Source organism: Melanerpes formicivorus, unplaced genomic scaffold, assembly GCF_026170545.1.
Source record: "Melanerpes formicivorus ecotype bairdi unplaced genomic scaffold, bMelFor1.0.p_v2 SCAF_129, whole genome shotgun sequence".
Taxonomy (NCBI): Eukaryota; Metazoa; Chordata; class Aves; order Piciformes; family Picidae; genus Melanerpes; species Melanerpes formicivorus.
Window position 1 is genome coordinate 249,115 of NW_027142481.1, and position 12,654 is coordinate 261,768.

A 12,654-nucleotide genomic window follows, 5' to 3' on the forward strand; every position below is an offset into this window, starting at 1 on the left:
ACCTCACACCACAGCAGCTTGCTCACAGCCACCTCCAGCCTGGTTGCAAACACCTCCAGCCAGGAGGCTTCCACCACCTCCCTGGGCAGCCTGGGCCAGGCTCTCACCACCCTCCTGCCCAACAACTTCTTCCTCACAGCCAAGCTCCAGCTCCCCACTTCTACTTCTGCTCCAGCCCCCCCACTCCTAGCCCTCCCTCACCCCCTCCAAAGTCCCTCCCCAGCTTGCTTGCAGCCCCCTGCAGCTCCTGCAAGGCCACCAGAAGGTCTCCTGGGAGCCTTCTCCTCTCCAGCCTGCACAAGCCCAACTCTCTCAGGCTGTGCTCACAGCAGAGCAGCTCCAGCCCTCTGCTCCTCCTCCTGGCCCTGCTCTGGACACCTTCCAGCCCCTCCAGAGCCTTCCTGGCACAGAGGCTCCAGACCTGGATACAGTGCTCCATGTGTTGCCTCCCCACCCTCACTCTCAAGGATCTCTTCCTCCTCTCCACTCTCAATCTCTCCTCTCCCACCTCAAAGCCTCATCCTGGCACTCCCAACCCTTGTCCAAAGCCCCTCCCCAGCTCTCCTGGAGCCCCTTCAGCTACTGGGAGGCCGCTCTGAGACCTTTGGGAAGCTCAATCCCCCCCACCCCCCCTCCACACACCAAAGCCCCTTCCACCAGGGAGCGCAGGCAGCGTTTTGCTTCCTGGTGGCTGAGCGCTTATCAGTGGGTTGCTGGGAGTAGAGAAAAAGAGAAAACATCTAAAAACCTTGTCAAACAGTACCGTGACACTTATCCCCAGGCCGCTCTCTTTCTTGGCGAGCTCCACCTCAAAGAGATCGCCAGGTTGAAGAGGGCTCCCGGCAACCTTTTGACAGCTCCACTTGGGGCCCGAGGGCGCTGGGGAAGAGCCCTGCAGCGAAACAAACAGACAGACAAACAAACAGAGACACAAGGAAGAGAGAAACAAAACAAAGAGAGAAGCAGATGAAACACAAAGGCTCTGTGCTTTCAAGAGGCAGTTTGCCCTCACCAGGAGAGACTGCATCTCTGCTGCACCTCCTGAAGCACAAGCACGCCTCCTGAAGGCAAACCTCACCCTGGGGGAGGGTCCTCCTTGGATCCCACTACCTCCCCTGGTGGGGGGCCAAAACAAGGGGGGCCACAGTCGTCTGATAAAAGAGGTTTATTGTGCAGAAGCAGCCTCCTGGCTTGGTCAGGAGATTCGTGCTCCCAGGGATCAGACCTGGAGCACCAGAGGTGGATGTGTTGCTCCTGGGTTATTTCTGCCTCTGGTTGCCCCTGTTGCAGCACCTGGAGAAGCTCACAGTCTCCAGGCTGTTTATCTTTGCTGCACATCTGTAGGGCAGGGAAGTTCTGTCACCTCCACTGTAGGAAAGGAGTCTATTTACTTTTGAGGCCATCAGGAGCTGAGCTGTAGAGAGAGGTCAAGTGACTTGGCTCTGAAAACAGCAGTGGCAGCACTGGCACCTCCGTGGAGTAATGTTGGAGCATCCTGGGGCATCAAGGTAGTGCTAGGACTAGGGGGAATGGAATGAAGCTGGAGGTGGGGAGATTGAGGCTGGAGGGGAGGAGGAAGTTCTTCCCCATGAGAGTGGTGAAGCCCTGGGATGGGTTGTGCAGGGAGGTGGTTGGGGCCCTGTCCCTGGAGGTGTTTAAGCCCAGGCTGGCTGAGGCTCTGGGCAGCCTGATCTAGTGTGGGGTGTCCCTGCCCATGGCAGGGGGGTTGGAACTGGATGATCCTTGTGGTCCCTTCCAACCCTGACTGATACTATGATACAAAGAGAAATAAAACAAGAGAGAGAATGGTTGGGGGGCTGTTAGGACAGGAGCGTGCAGAGAAGATTCTAAAGGCTGTGGGTTGGGCAAAGGAGGCCACAAAGGAGCTCCCATTGTCAAGCACCACTTAAAGAGTCATCAGGATGCTTGCTCTAACCCCTCCATGGCTGCCACTTTGTGGCTCCTTGCCTTAACTCCTCCATGGCTGCCATTTTATGGCTCCTCCATGGCTGCCATTTTATGGCTCCTTGCTCTAACCCCTCCATGGCTGCCATTTTATGGCTCCTTGCTCTAACCCCTCCATGGCTGCCATTTTATGGCTCCTTGCTCTAACCCCTCCATGGCTGCCATTTTATGGCTCCTTGCTCTAACCCCTCCATGGCTGCCATTTTATGGCTCCTTGCTCTAACCCCTCCATGGCTGCCATTTTATGGCTCCTTGCTCTAACTCCTCCATGGCTGCCTATGACTCCTTGCTCTAACTCCTCCATGGCTGCCATTTTATGGCTCCTTGCTCTAACTGCTCCATGGCTGCCATTTTGTGGCTTCTCCATGGCTGCCATTTTGTGGCTCCTTCCGTTAACTCCTCCATGGCTGCCATTTTTTGGCTTCTGCATGGACTGTTTTATGGCTCCTCACTCTACCTCCTCCATGGCTGCCATTTTATGGCTCCTTGCTCTAACTCCTCCATGGCTGCCATTTTATGGCTCCTTGCTCTACCTCCTCCATGGCTGCCATTTTATGGCTCCTTGCTCTAACCCCTCCATGGCTGCCATTTTATGGCTCCTTGCTCTAACCCCTCCATGGCTGCCATTTTATGGCTCCTTGCTCTAACCCCTCCATGGCTGCCATTTTATGGCTCCTTGCTTTTAACTGCTCCATGGCTGCCATTTTTCGGCTCCTCCATGGCTGCCATTTTATGGCTCCTTGCTTTTAACTGCTCCATGGCTGCCATTTTATGGCTCCTTGCTTTTAACTGCTCCATGGCTGCCATTTTATGGCTCCTTGCTTTTAACTGCTCCATGGCTGCCATTTTATGGCTCCTTGCTTTTAACTGCTCCATGGCTGCCATTTTATGGCTCCTTGCTTTTAACTGCTCCATGGCTGCCATTTTATGGCTCCTTGCTTTTAACTGCTCCATGGCTGCCATTTTATGGCTCCTTGCTTTTAACTGCTCCATGGCTGCCATTTTTCGGCTCCTCCATGGCTGCCATTTTATGGCTCCTTGCTTTTAACTGCTCCATGGCTGCCATTTTTCGGCTCCTCCATGGCTGCCATTTTGTGGCTCCTTGGTCTAACCCCTCCATGGCTGCCATTTTATGGCTCCTTGCCTTAACTCCTCCATGGCTGCCACTTTATGGCTCCTTGCTCTAACCCCTCCATGGCTGCCATTTTATGGCTCCTTGCCCTAACTTTCCCATGGCTGCCACGGAAGTGGTCTGGCACAGCACCACGCCTGGCCTTCAGCAGCAGCTTTAACTGTCACAGTAAGCTGGCCACAGAACAGAAACCATTCAGCATTACAGCAGCCTGGGCTCTATGAGATTAGCTTGCAGGAGCTGTCACCACTTGTTTGAACTCCCATCAAACTGATTCAGCTCCATCCACTCCAACAGCTGAAAAGAGGAACCACTCCAAGTCAGGAATTCCTGTGTGGTCCTTGCCATTGTGTGCTTTGGTGGAGGTCCAGCAGCAAGCTGTCTCTTTCCAGAGCATGGCTCACTGCTGAGCTTCACTACATCAGAGCTGTCTTCCATGGATTGCCAATCCCAAAGCACTGCTGCCCACTCCAGGTGCATCACTAAGCCTTTAAGCTAGGAAAAGCTGAATTGATCTGCCAGGTGAATAACCTTTGGTGAATGAACTTACCTCTAGGTGGTCACTAGACTGTGATCATGTTTGACAAAGAGAGTGAAAGAAGGATTGCTACAGGGTCAACAAGTCCTAGGCTGTCCTTCCCCCACGCCCCTCCCCAGGCAGCTACTTCACTAGCCCTGTTTAGAGAGTGCTGGGGAGTACTGAGATAAAAGACACTCTGCCTTTTTAGCTGGCTGCTGCTCCTGGCTGCTGGAGTAAGTGGCTTCATCCATGTCAGAATCCCCTCGGTCAGAGTACTCCACAGACTCCACCGCCCCAGGCCTCTTCGCTTTGGCTCGGAGGCTGTCGGATGAGGACCTCCTCTTCTCGCTGAGTTTGGAGAGCCCAGCCTGGGAGTGATGCTGAGGATCCTGCTGGGCTCTACCACTTCCAGCCTTGCCAAAGAAGCTGGCTGCCTGGCTCTGAGACAGGCTGGCGCTCTCCGTCCTGGAGTCCTGGGAGCTGAGGCTGCCGTCCCGCTTGCCTGCAGACAGACCAGACAGGCTCCCCGGCCTCTGGTGACCACAGGAGTGGTTGTGCTCTTCTGAAGAGGACTCTGCCTCGTTGTCCTGCACTGATGATGGCCTCCTTAAGTAGCTCCTGCTTCCATTGCTGCTGTGTGCAGCGTGAGATGATGCTGGAAACCAGGAGACAAGACACTCGTCAGTAGCTGGTCATGTCCTGTTGAACAGTGTGGGCTGGAAGGGACCCTAAAGGTCATCTAGTTTCAGTTCCCCCCCTACCATGGCCAGGGACACCTTCCACCAGCCCAGCTTGCTCAGGGCCTCACCCAACCTGCCTTTCAACAATTCCAGGCTTGGAGCTCCCACAGCTTCTCTGGGCAGCCTGTGGCAGTGCCTCACCACCCTCATGGGCAAGAATTGCTTCCTCAGGTCTCATCTCAATCCACCCTCTTACAGTTTCAAGCCACCCTCCCTCATCCTGCCACTTCATGCCCTTGTCACAAGTCCCTCCCCAGCTCTCCTGGAGCCCCCTTCAGGTACTGGAAGGCTGCTCTAAAGGTGTCCCTGCAGCCTTCTCTACTCCAGACTGAACAGCCCCAATTCTCCCAGCCTGTCCTCACAGCAGAGCTTACAGCCACATCGGGTTTTACTCCTCCATGCTATGCAGAACACTTTCTGTATACACTGCAGCCTGTGTCTCCTCACCCAAGGCTCCCTTAGCAGACTTCCTCCTCCAGCTCAGAGCACAATTTCCAGCAGGGAGCAGCTGGGGTTGCTTACAGAAGTGACTGCACCTGGGCTGATGTTTTATGGCTATCTCATAGAATCAGAATTGGTTCAGCTGGAAGAGACCTATAGAATCACAGAGTGGTCTGGGTTGGAAGGGACCTCCAAAGGTCACCTAGTCCAATCCTCTCTGGATTAATGTGGTGGGTTAACGCCTCTTTCTGAAAACAAAAGAAGAAAGCAGGGGGGAGGGCTTGCGGGTACTTTACACTCCCTGAAGGGCGTTTCCCCCCTGGGAAAGCTGAGTCTGTTCCACTCCCCCCTCCCTGCCCAGCAAGGGCATAAAAAGCAGGACTTCATAGCTGTTGGGTCTCCTTTTTGGCTCCTGCCTCTGCTGGATGAGAGCTACTGCAGCTGCCCTCCTGCTCCTCAGCCACGTGGCCGGACCTGATCCTTCTCCATGCTGCCTCTGCGCCTCCTCAGAGACAGACTGGTTTTGTATTATTCTTTTCTGTCCCCCTCCCATCCATTCTTGTTCCTTGCCCTTGTGAACCTTTTTTTTCCCCTGTTATTGTTATATATATAATTTGAAGAAAAAATTATTTGCCTCTCTACTTCCAAGCTGACTCCAGATTGTTGCTTAGTGGATTTGCTCCTTCCCCCTTGTTTTTCCTCCTCTCCCTGTTTGAAGGGAGGAGGGGGGGGCGGGGAGTGGGGAAGAGATTCTCAGCCGTTTCCCCATTTGAGCCTTTAACTCTCAGTTAAGGCTCAAACCACTACAATTTTTTGGTGCCCGAACCCACGACCCTGAGATTAAGAGCCTCAAAAATTGTAGTGGTTTGAGCCTTAACTGAGAGTTAAAAGCTCAAATGGGGAAACGGCTGAGAATCTCTTCCCCACTCCCCCCCCGACCTCCTCCCTCCAAACAGGGAGAGGAGAAAAAAAAAAAGGGTAAGGAGCAAATCCACTAAGCACAATCTGGAGTCAGCTTGGAAGTAGAGAGGCAAATAATTTTTTCTTCAAATTATATATATAACAATAACAGGGAAAAAAAAAGTTTCACAAGGGCAAGGAACAAGAATGGATGGGAGGGGGACAGAAAAGAATTATACAAAACCAGTCTCTCTCTGAGGAGGTGCAGAGGCAGCAGGGAGAAGGATCAGGTCCGGCCACGTGGCTGAGGAGCAGGAGGGCAGCTGCAGTAGCTCTCATCCAGCAGAGGCAGGAGCCAAAAAGGAGATCCAACAGCTATGATGTCCTGCTTTTTATACCCTAGCTGGGCAGGGAGGGGGGAGTGGAACAGACTCAGCTTTCCCAGGGGGAAATGCCCTTCAGGGAGTGTAAAGTACCCGCAAGCCTCCCCCCTGCTTGCTTCTTTTGTTTTCAGAAAGAGGCGTTAACCCACCACAACTAAGCAGGGACATCCTCAACCAGAGGTAGAGGCTGAGTCCAGCCTTCAGAGTCACAGAAAGGTAGGGGTTGGGAGGGAGCTTGAAAGCTGATCCAGTCCCAGAATGGGAATGGTTGGGAGGGACCTTGAAAGCTGATCCAGTCCAGAATGGGAATGGTTGGGAGGGACCTTGAAAGCTGATCCAGTCCAGAATGGGAATGGTTGGGAGGGAGCTTGAAAGCTGATCCAGTCCAGAATGGGAATGGTTGGGAGGGACCTTGAAAGCTGATCCAGTCCCAGAATGGGAATGGTTGGGAGGGACCTTGAAAGCTGATCCAGTCCCAGAATGGGAATGGTTGGGAGGGAGCTTGAAAGCTGATCCAGTCCAGAATGGGAATGGTTGGGAGGGAGCTTGAAGGCTCATCCAGTCCAGAATGGGAATGGTTGGGAGGGAGCTTGAAGGCTCATCCAGTCCAGAATGGGAATGGTTGGGAGGGAGCTTGAAGGCTCATCCAGTCCAATCCCCTTTCAGCCTCAGACCACCATGGTCCCAAAGTGCTGTGTGGATTAGCTCAGCAAGTGTAAAGAAGCAGGGAAAACACTTTGGGCAAGGTGTCAGCCAAGGCTGAGTGCCCAGCCCCCTGGCAGTGCTCTTTCCCAGCAGGAGTCTCTCCCTCAGTACCTTTGGGTGGCTTGGGCTGGGAGATGACGAGGGTCACATCCTGAGGAGCGCTCTCCAAGATCTCCAGCGCCGCGTGGTGGCTGACCCCTTCCAGACTGGTGCTGTTGACCGATATCAGGCGGTGCCCTGCAGGAAAGGAGCTGCTCAGCTACCCTCCTACTGCTGCATTTTCAGCCAGCAGGGAGAGTGGGGAGGAGAGAGGCAAGAGGAGGGGCAAGGACAGCCTCCACTGCTTGGTGGACACGGAGGGGAATGTTGTGACAAATGATGAGGAGAAGGCAGAGGTACTGAACACCTTCTTTGCTCAGTTAATACCAGCAGGACAGCATGTCTTGCAGACAGCTGGCCTGCAGAGCTGGCAGATGGAGGCAGGGAGCAGCACAGCTCCCAGGAGGGGGTAGTTAGAGATCTCCTCAGCCGCTTGGATCCCCACCAGTCCATGGGGCCTGTGGTGGGGTAAGGCCCATTCTGAAAGCAGGCTGCAGGGCTTGCGAGTGCTGAGCCCTCCCTGCAGGGTGTTTTCCCCCTGAGTCTGTTCCACTGCCCCCTCCCTGCCCAGCTAGGGTATAAAAGGGAAGGCATTGGGGTCATTAGCTCTCCTTTTGGCTCATGCCTCTCCTGGATGAGAGCTACTGTACAAGTGCCAGGGGCTGCACTTTGGCCACAACAACAGGCAGAGCTGCAGGCTGGAGTCAGAGGTGCTGAGAGCAGCCAGGCAGAGAGGGAGCTGGTTGACAGCTGCCTGAACATGAGCCAGCAGTGTGCCCAGGGGGCCAAGAAGGCCAAGGGCATCCTGGCCTGGGTCAGGAAGAGTGTGGCCAGCAGGAGCAGGGAAGTCCTTGTGCCCTGTGCTCAGCACTGCTGAGGCCACAGCTTGAGTCCTGTGTCCAGCTCTGGGCTCCTGAGGTTAGGAAAGAGGTTGAGCTGCTGGAAGGTGTCCAGAGAAGGGCAACAAAGCTGGGGAGGGGTCTGGGGCACAAGGCTGGGGAGGGGTCTGGGGCACAGCCCTGTGAGGAGAGGCTGAGGGAGCTGGGGTTGCTTAGCCTGGAGAAGAGGAGGCTCAGGGGAGACCTTCTTGCTCTCTCCAACTCCCTGCAGGGAGGTTGGAGCCAGCTGGGGGTTGGTCTCTTCTGCCAGGCCCCCAGCACCAGAACAAGAGGACACAGCCTCAAGCTGTGCCAGGGGAGGTTGAGGCTGGAGGGGAGGAAGAAATTCTTCATAGAGAGAGTGATTGGCCACTGGAATGTGCTGCCCAGGGAGGTGGTGGAGTCCCCATCCCTGGAGGTGTTCAGGAAGAGCCTGGCTGAGGCCCTTGGTGCCATGGCTGAGTTGCTCAGATGGTGCTGGGGGAGAGGTTGGACTTGGTGACCTCTGAGGTCTTTTCCAACCTGGTTGATTCTGTACTCTGTGGGACCTGACGCCCACGGCCAAGGGTGGAAATGGCACTACAGCCATGCCTGGCCTTCCTTTCCCTGTGCAGCTTGCAGGTGCAGTCCTCACCTGGCTTGAGAGAGCCTTCCAGGTCTGCTGGGCCTCCAGGCACGATGGAGTGAATGAAGATGCCCAGGTCCAGCTTCCCGGTGCGCTCTCCGCCCACGATCTGGAAGCCTGCCGAAAGAGCAGCCCCAGCTCAGAGCTCAGCCCCACAGCTCAAGGCACAAAACAGCCTCCTGCTAATACATGCAAACCCAAAGCAGACTACACAGAGAGTCCTGGAGTGGTTTGGGTTGAAAGGGACCCCCCAGAGCTCATCCAGTCCAACCCCCCTGCAGTCAGGTCAGGCTGCCCAGAGCCCTCTCCAGCCTCCCCTGCAAGCTCTCCAGCCATGGGGCCACAACCACCTCCCTGGGCAACCTCTTGCAGGCTTCCAGCAGCCTCCTGGGGCAGAATTAGCTCCTAATATCTGATCTAAATCTGCCCTGCTGCAGTTCCAAACCCTTGCTCCTCATCCTATCACTCCAAGCCCTTCTGAGCAGTCTCTGCCCAGCCTGCCTGCAGCTGCCCTGCAGATACTGAACTGCAGCTCTGAGCTCTGCCTGCAGCTGCCCTGCAGATACTGAACTGCAGCTCTGAGCTCTGCCTGCAGCTGCCCTGCAGATACTGAACTGCAGCTCTGAGCTCTGCCTGCAGCTGCCCTGCAGACACTGAACTGCAGCTCTGAGCTCTGCCTGCAGCTGCCCTGCAGACACTGAAATGCAGCTCTGAGCTCTGCCTGCAGCTGCCCTGCAGACACTGAAATGCAGCTCTGAGCTCTGCCTGCAGCCTTCTCCTCTCCAGCCTGCACAACCCAAACTCTCCCAGCCTGTCCCCACAGCAGAGGTTCTGCAGCCCTCTGAGCATCTTTGTGGCCTTCTCTGGACCCTCTCCATCAGCTCCAGGCCTCCCTTGTGTTGGGAGCCTCACAGCTGGCCCCAGCCCTGCAGCTGAGGTCTCCCCAGAGCAGAGCAGAGCAGAGGGGCAGGATCCCTCTCTCCAGCTCTGGCCACACTGCTTTGGGTGCAGCCCAGGCTGCCCTTGGCCTTCTGGGCTGGAGGTGAGGGCAAGAGTGAGTTGGGAGTCACTTACCTAAGCCAAGTTTCTCATCCTTTTTCAAGCTGACCAAAGTGATCTCTCGTTCTGGTGAGGCAACTCTCTTCTGTGCTGCTTGCAGAGGGTCATCTGGAAAGGCAACAGCTCCTCATCAGACACCTCCTGCCTGAAAGGGCTCTCAGCCACTGCCATGCCCAGCCCTGGAGGTGTTTCCAAGGGGCAGAGCTGGGGTGCTGAGGGCCATGGACCTGAGCAAAGCCTTCCACACTGTCCCACACCACATCCTGGTCTGCAGGCTGGTGACACATGGGTGTGATGGGTGACCACTAGATGGATAAGGAACTGGCTTGAGGGCTGCACCCAAAGAGTGGCTGTCAGTGGCTCCATGTCCCAGTGGAGGCCAGGGACAAGAAGAGTCCCTCAGGGATCAGTCCTGGACCTGTCTTGTTCAACATCTCTGTGGGTGCCATGGACAGTGGCACTGAGTGCACCCTCAGCAGGTTTGCTGATGACACCAAGCTGTGTGGTGCAGCAGACAGCTGGAGGGAAGGGATCCATCCAGAGGGACCTGGACAGGCTGCAGAGCTGGGCACAAGCCAACCTCAGGAGGTTCAACAAGAGCAAGGGCAGGGTCCTGCAGCTGGGTGGAGGCAATCCCAGGCACAAATCCAGGCTGGGCAGGGACTGGCTGGAAAGCAGCCCTGAGGAGAGAGCCTTGGGGGTGCTGGGGGAGGAGAAGCTCACCAGGAGCTCTCAGTGTGCACTTGCAGCCCAGAAAGCCAACCAGAGCCTGGGCTGCATCAGGAGAAGTGTGGCCAGCAGGGCAAGGGAGGTGATTCTCCCCCTCTGCTCAGCTCTGGGGAGACCCCACCTGGAGTACTGCCTCCAGTTCTGGAGCCCCTGTGACAAGAGGGATGTGGAGGTGCTGGAAGGTGTCCAGAGCAGGGCCAGGAGCTTCTATGAAGCTGCGAATGTGTGTGGGGTGAGGGAACAGCTCCCTTCAGGTCTTGCACTGGCACCACTCAGAGATGTCAAAACCTCCTCCAAGAAGCAATCCAAAAAGAAATGTTTGGAGCTGCCTTCAGGAGAAGGTTGTAGCCTTTTGAGTCTGGAGAGGGGAAGGCTGAGAAGGGATTTAATACAGGTTGAGAATAGCTGAGGGCTGGGGGGCAGGAAGGGAGGCACAGGGACAGCCTCTGCTCACTGTGCCCTGGCACAGGCCAAGGGGCAAGGGATGGAAAGTGCAGCCCAGGAGGTTGCAGCTCAGCATCAGGAGGAACTTGTTGCCTGGGAGGCTGCCAGAGGCCTGGAGCAGGCTGCCCAGAGAGGTTGTGGAGTCTCCTTCTGTGGAGCCTTTGCAGCCCTGGCTGGATGTGTTCTGTGTGCCCTGGGCTGGATTCTCTGCTCCTGCTCTGCCAGGGGGCTGCCACTGGGAGCTCTCCAGGGCTCCCTTCCCACCCCTAGCACCCTGTGAGCTCTGATCCTGTGATCCCCAGAGCTCCCTTCCAACCCCTGGCACCCTGTGAGCTGTGATCCTGTGACCTCCAGAGCTCTGTGACCATTTCTTATTAGAGCATCACAGCATCACAGAAGGTTAGGAGCTGGAAGGGAGCTCTGGAGAGCATCCAGCCCAACCCTGCTGCCAGAGCAGGGTCACACAGAACACATCCAGGTGGGGTTTGAATACCTGCAGAGAAGGAGACTCCACAACCCCCTCTGGAGCCTGCCAAGCCCCATCTGGATGTGTTCCTGTGTGCCCTGGGCTGGATCCTCTGCTCCTGCTCTGCCAGGGGGCTGCCACTGGAAGATCTCCAGAGCTGCCTTCCAGCCCCTAACATCCTGTAGGCAGCTAGGTGGGAGAGGTATTAAGCACCAGTGCCAAGAGAGGACAGGAGGGACAGTGACCAAGTGCCTGAGGTGAAGCTGGAGGCAGGAAATTCATCCACTCACCACTCTCTTTGGACAGTGTGAATGATGGAAGAGCTCCTGGAGAGTTCATGCTGACACCTGGGATAGGGGGATGGAAAAGTCAGAGCCTGCTGAAGGCTGGAGCACACAAAGCCAGCCAGGAGCCTTTCAGGCAGCACAGAGGAGCTCCCTGCTCTCCCAGCATCCAGAGGGCTTCCTCCTCTGAAAGCTCACTGCACAGGAGCCTGGAGCCAGCAGAGCCCAAGGAGCTGTGTGCTGTGCTTGCAGCTGGGCAGGTGGCAGCTCATGCAAAAGCAAAGAGGGAAAGGAAAGGGCCAAGGGTTGGCCTCCAGAACCCCCCTGAGCTTCAGAGGGAGGTCCTGGATCTCCAAGGCACTGAGCCAAAGACCTTTCTACCAGCATGGGCTGAACATGGCCTCACCAACTCCCTACAAACTTCACCTTCCTCCACTCCTCCTGATGGCCTGCACCTGACCTCCCCTCTCTGAGGGGGAGACCTCACTGTCTGCACCTCCTTGTAAGGAGGCTGGAGCCAGGTGGGGGTTGGGCTCTGCTCCCTAGGAGCAAAGAGGGGAGGAAAGAAGCTTCAAGCTCAGGTTTAGGTTGGACAGCAGAAGAAGCCTCCTGTCTGAAAGGGCTCTCCAAGCCTGGCCCAGGCTGCCCAGAAGGTGTTTCCAAGAGGCAGAGCTGTGGTGCTGAGGGCCAGCCCTGGGCAGAGGCAGAGAATGGTTGGGCTGGATGAGCTCCAAGGGCTTGGCCCAGCCCAATCCTACTCCTCTGTGGTACTTTCATATGAGCACCCAAAGCTGAGGCTGCAGAGGTGCCAGCTGGGGTAGCTTCTGCTGCTGGAGATGGGAACCTGCTGCAGCCAGCACCTGCTGCCACCCAGCCCTGAACAGCTGACATCCAAGGGAACTCTGCTGAGCTGCTCTGAATTGGCTTTTCCCCCTTTCTTTACTGCCTGGGAAGACTACCCCTGAGCAATCCAACCCCTGCCAGCAAAGTGGAGTGAGCAGCACACAGTCACAGGCTGGCAGGGATGGACAGGGACCTGCAGAGACCACAGCATCAGAATCACAGAATCACCAAGGCTGGAAGAGACCTCAAAGATCATCAGCTCCAACCTGGCACCACAGACCTCAGGACTAACCCATGGCTCCAAGTGCCACATCCAATCCCCTCTGGAACACCTCCAGGGATGGGGACTCCACCACCTCCCTGGGCAGCTCATCCCAGTGGCCAACAACTCTCACTGGGAAGAACTTTCTCCTCCCCTCCAGCCTCAACCTCCCCTGGCAC

At 56.1% G+C, this 12,654-nt stretch overlaps 1 protein-coding gene across 1 annotated transcript in view; it reads right to left on the reverse strand.

The window, feature by feature from the left end:
* Nucleotides 1–12,654, reverse strand: part of PTPN13 (protein tyrosine phosphatase non-receptor type 13) — a 157,412-nt gene that overhangs the window by 52,816 nt on the left and 91,942 nt on the right. Inside the window, 6 exon segments of the mRNA XM_068168025.1 lie at nucleotides 749–892; nucleotides 3,818–4,272; nucleotides 6,898–7,023; nucleotides 8,398–8,505; nucleotides 9,463–9,555; nucleotides 11,377–11,433. Coding sequence (XP_068024126.1) covers nucleotides 749–892; nucleotides 3,818–4,272; nucleotides 6,898–7,023; nucleotides 8,398–8,505; nucleotides 9,463–9,555; nucleotides 11,377–11,433 — 983 coding nt within the window.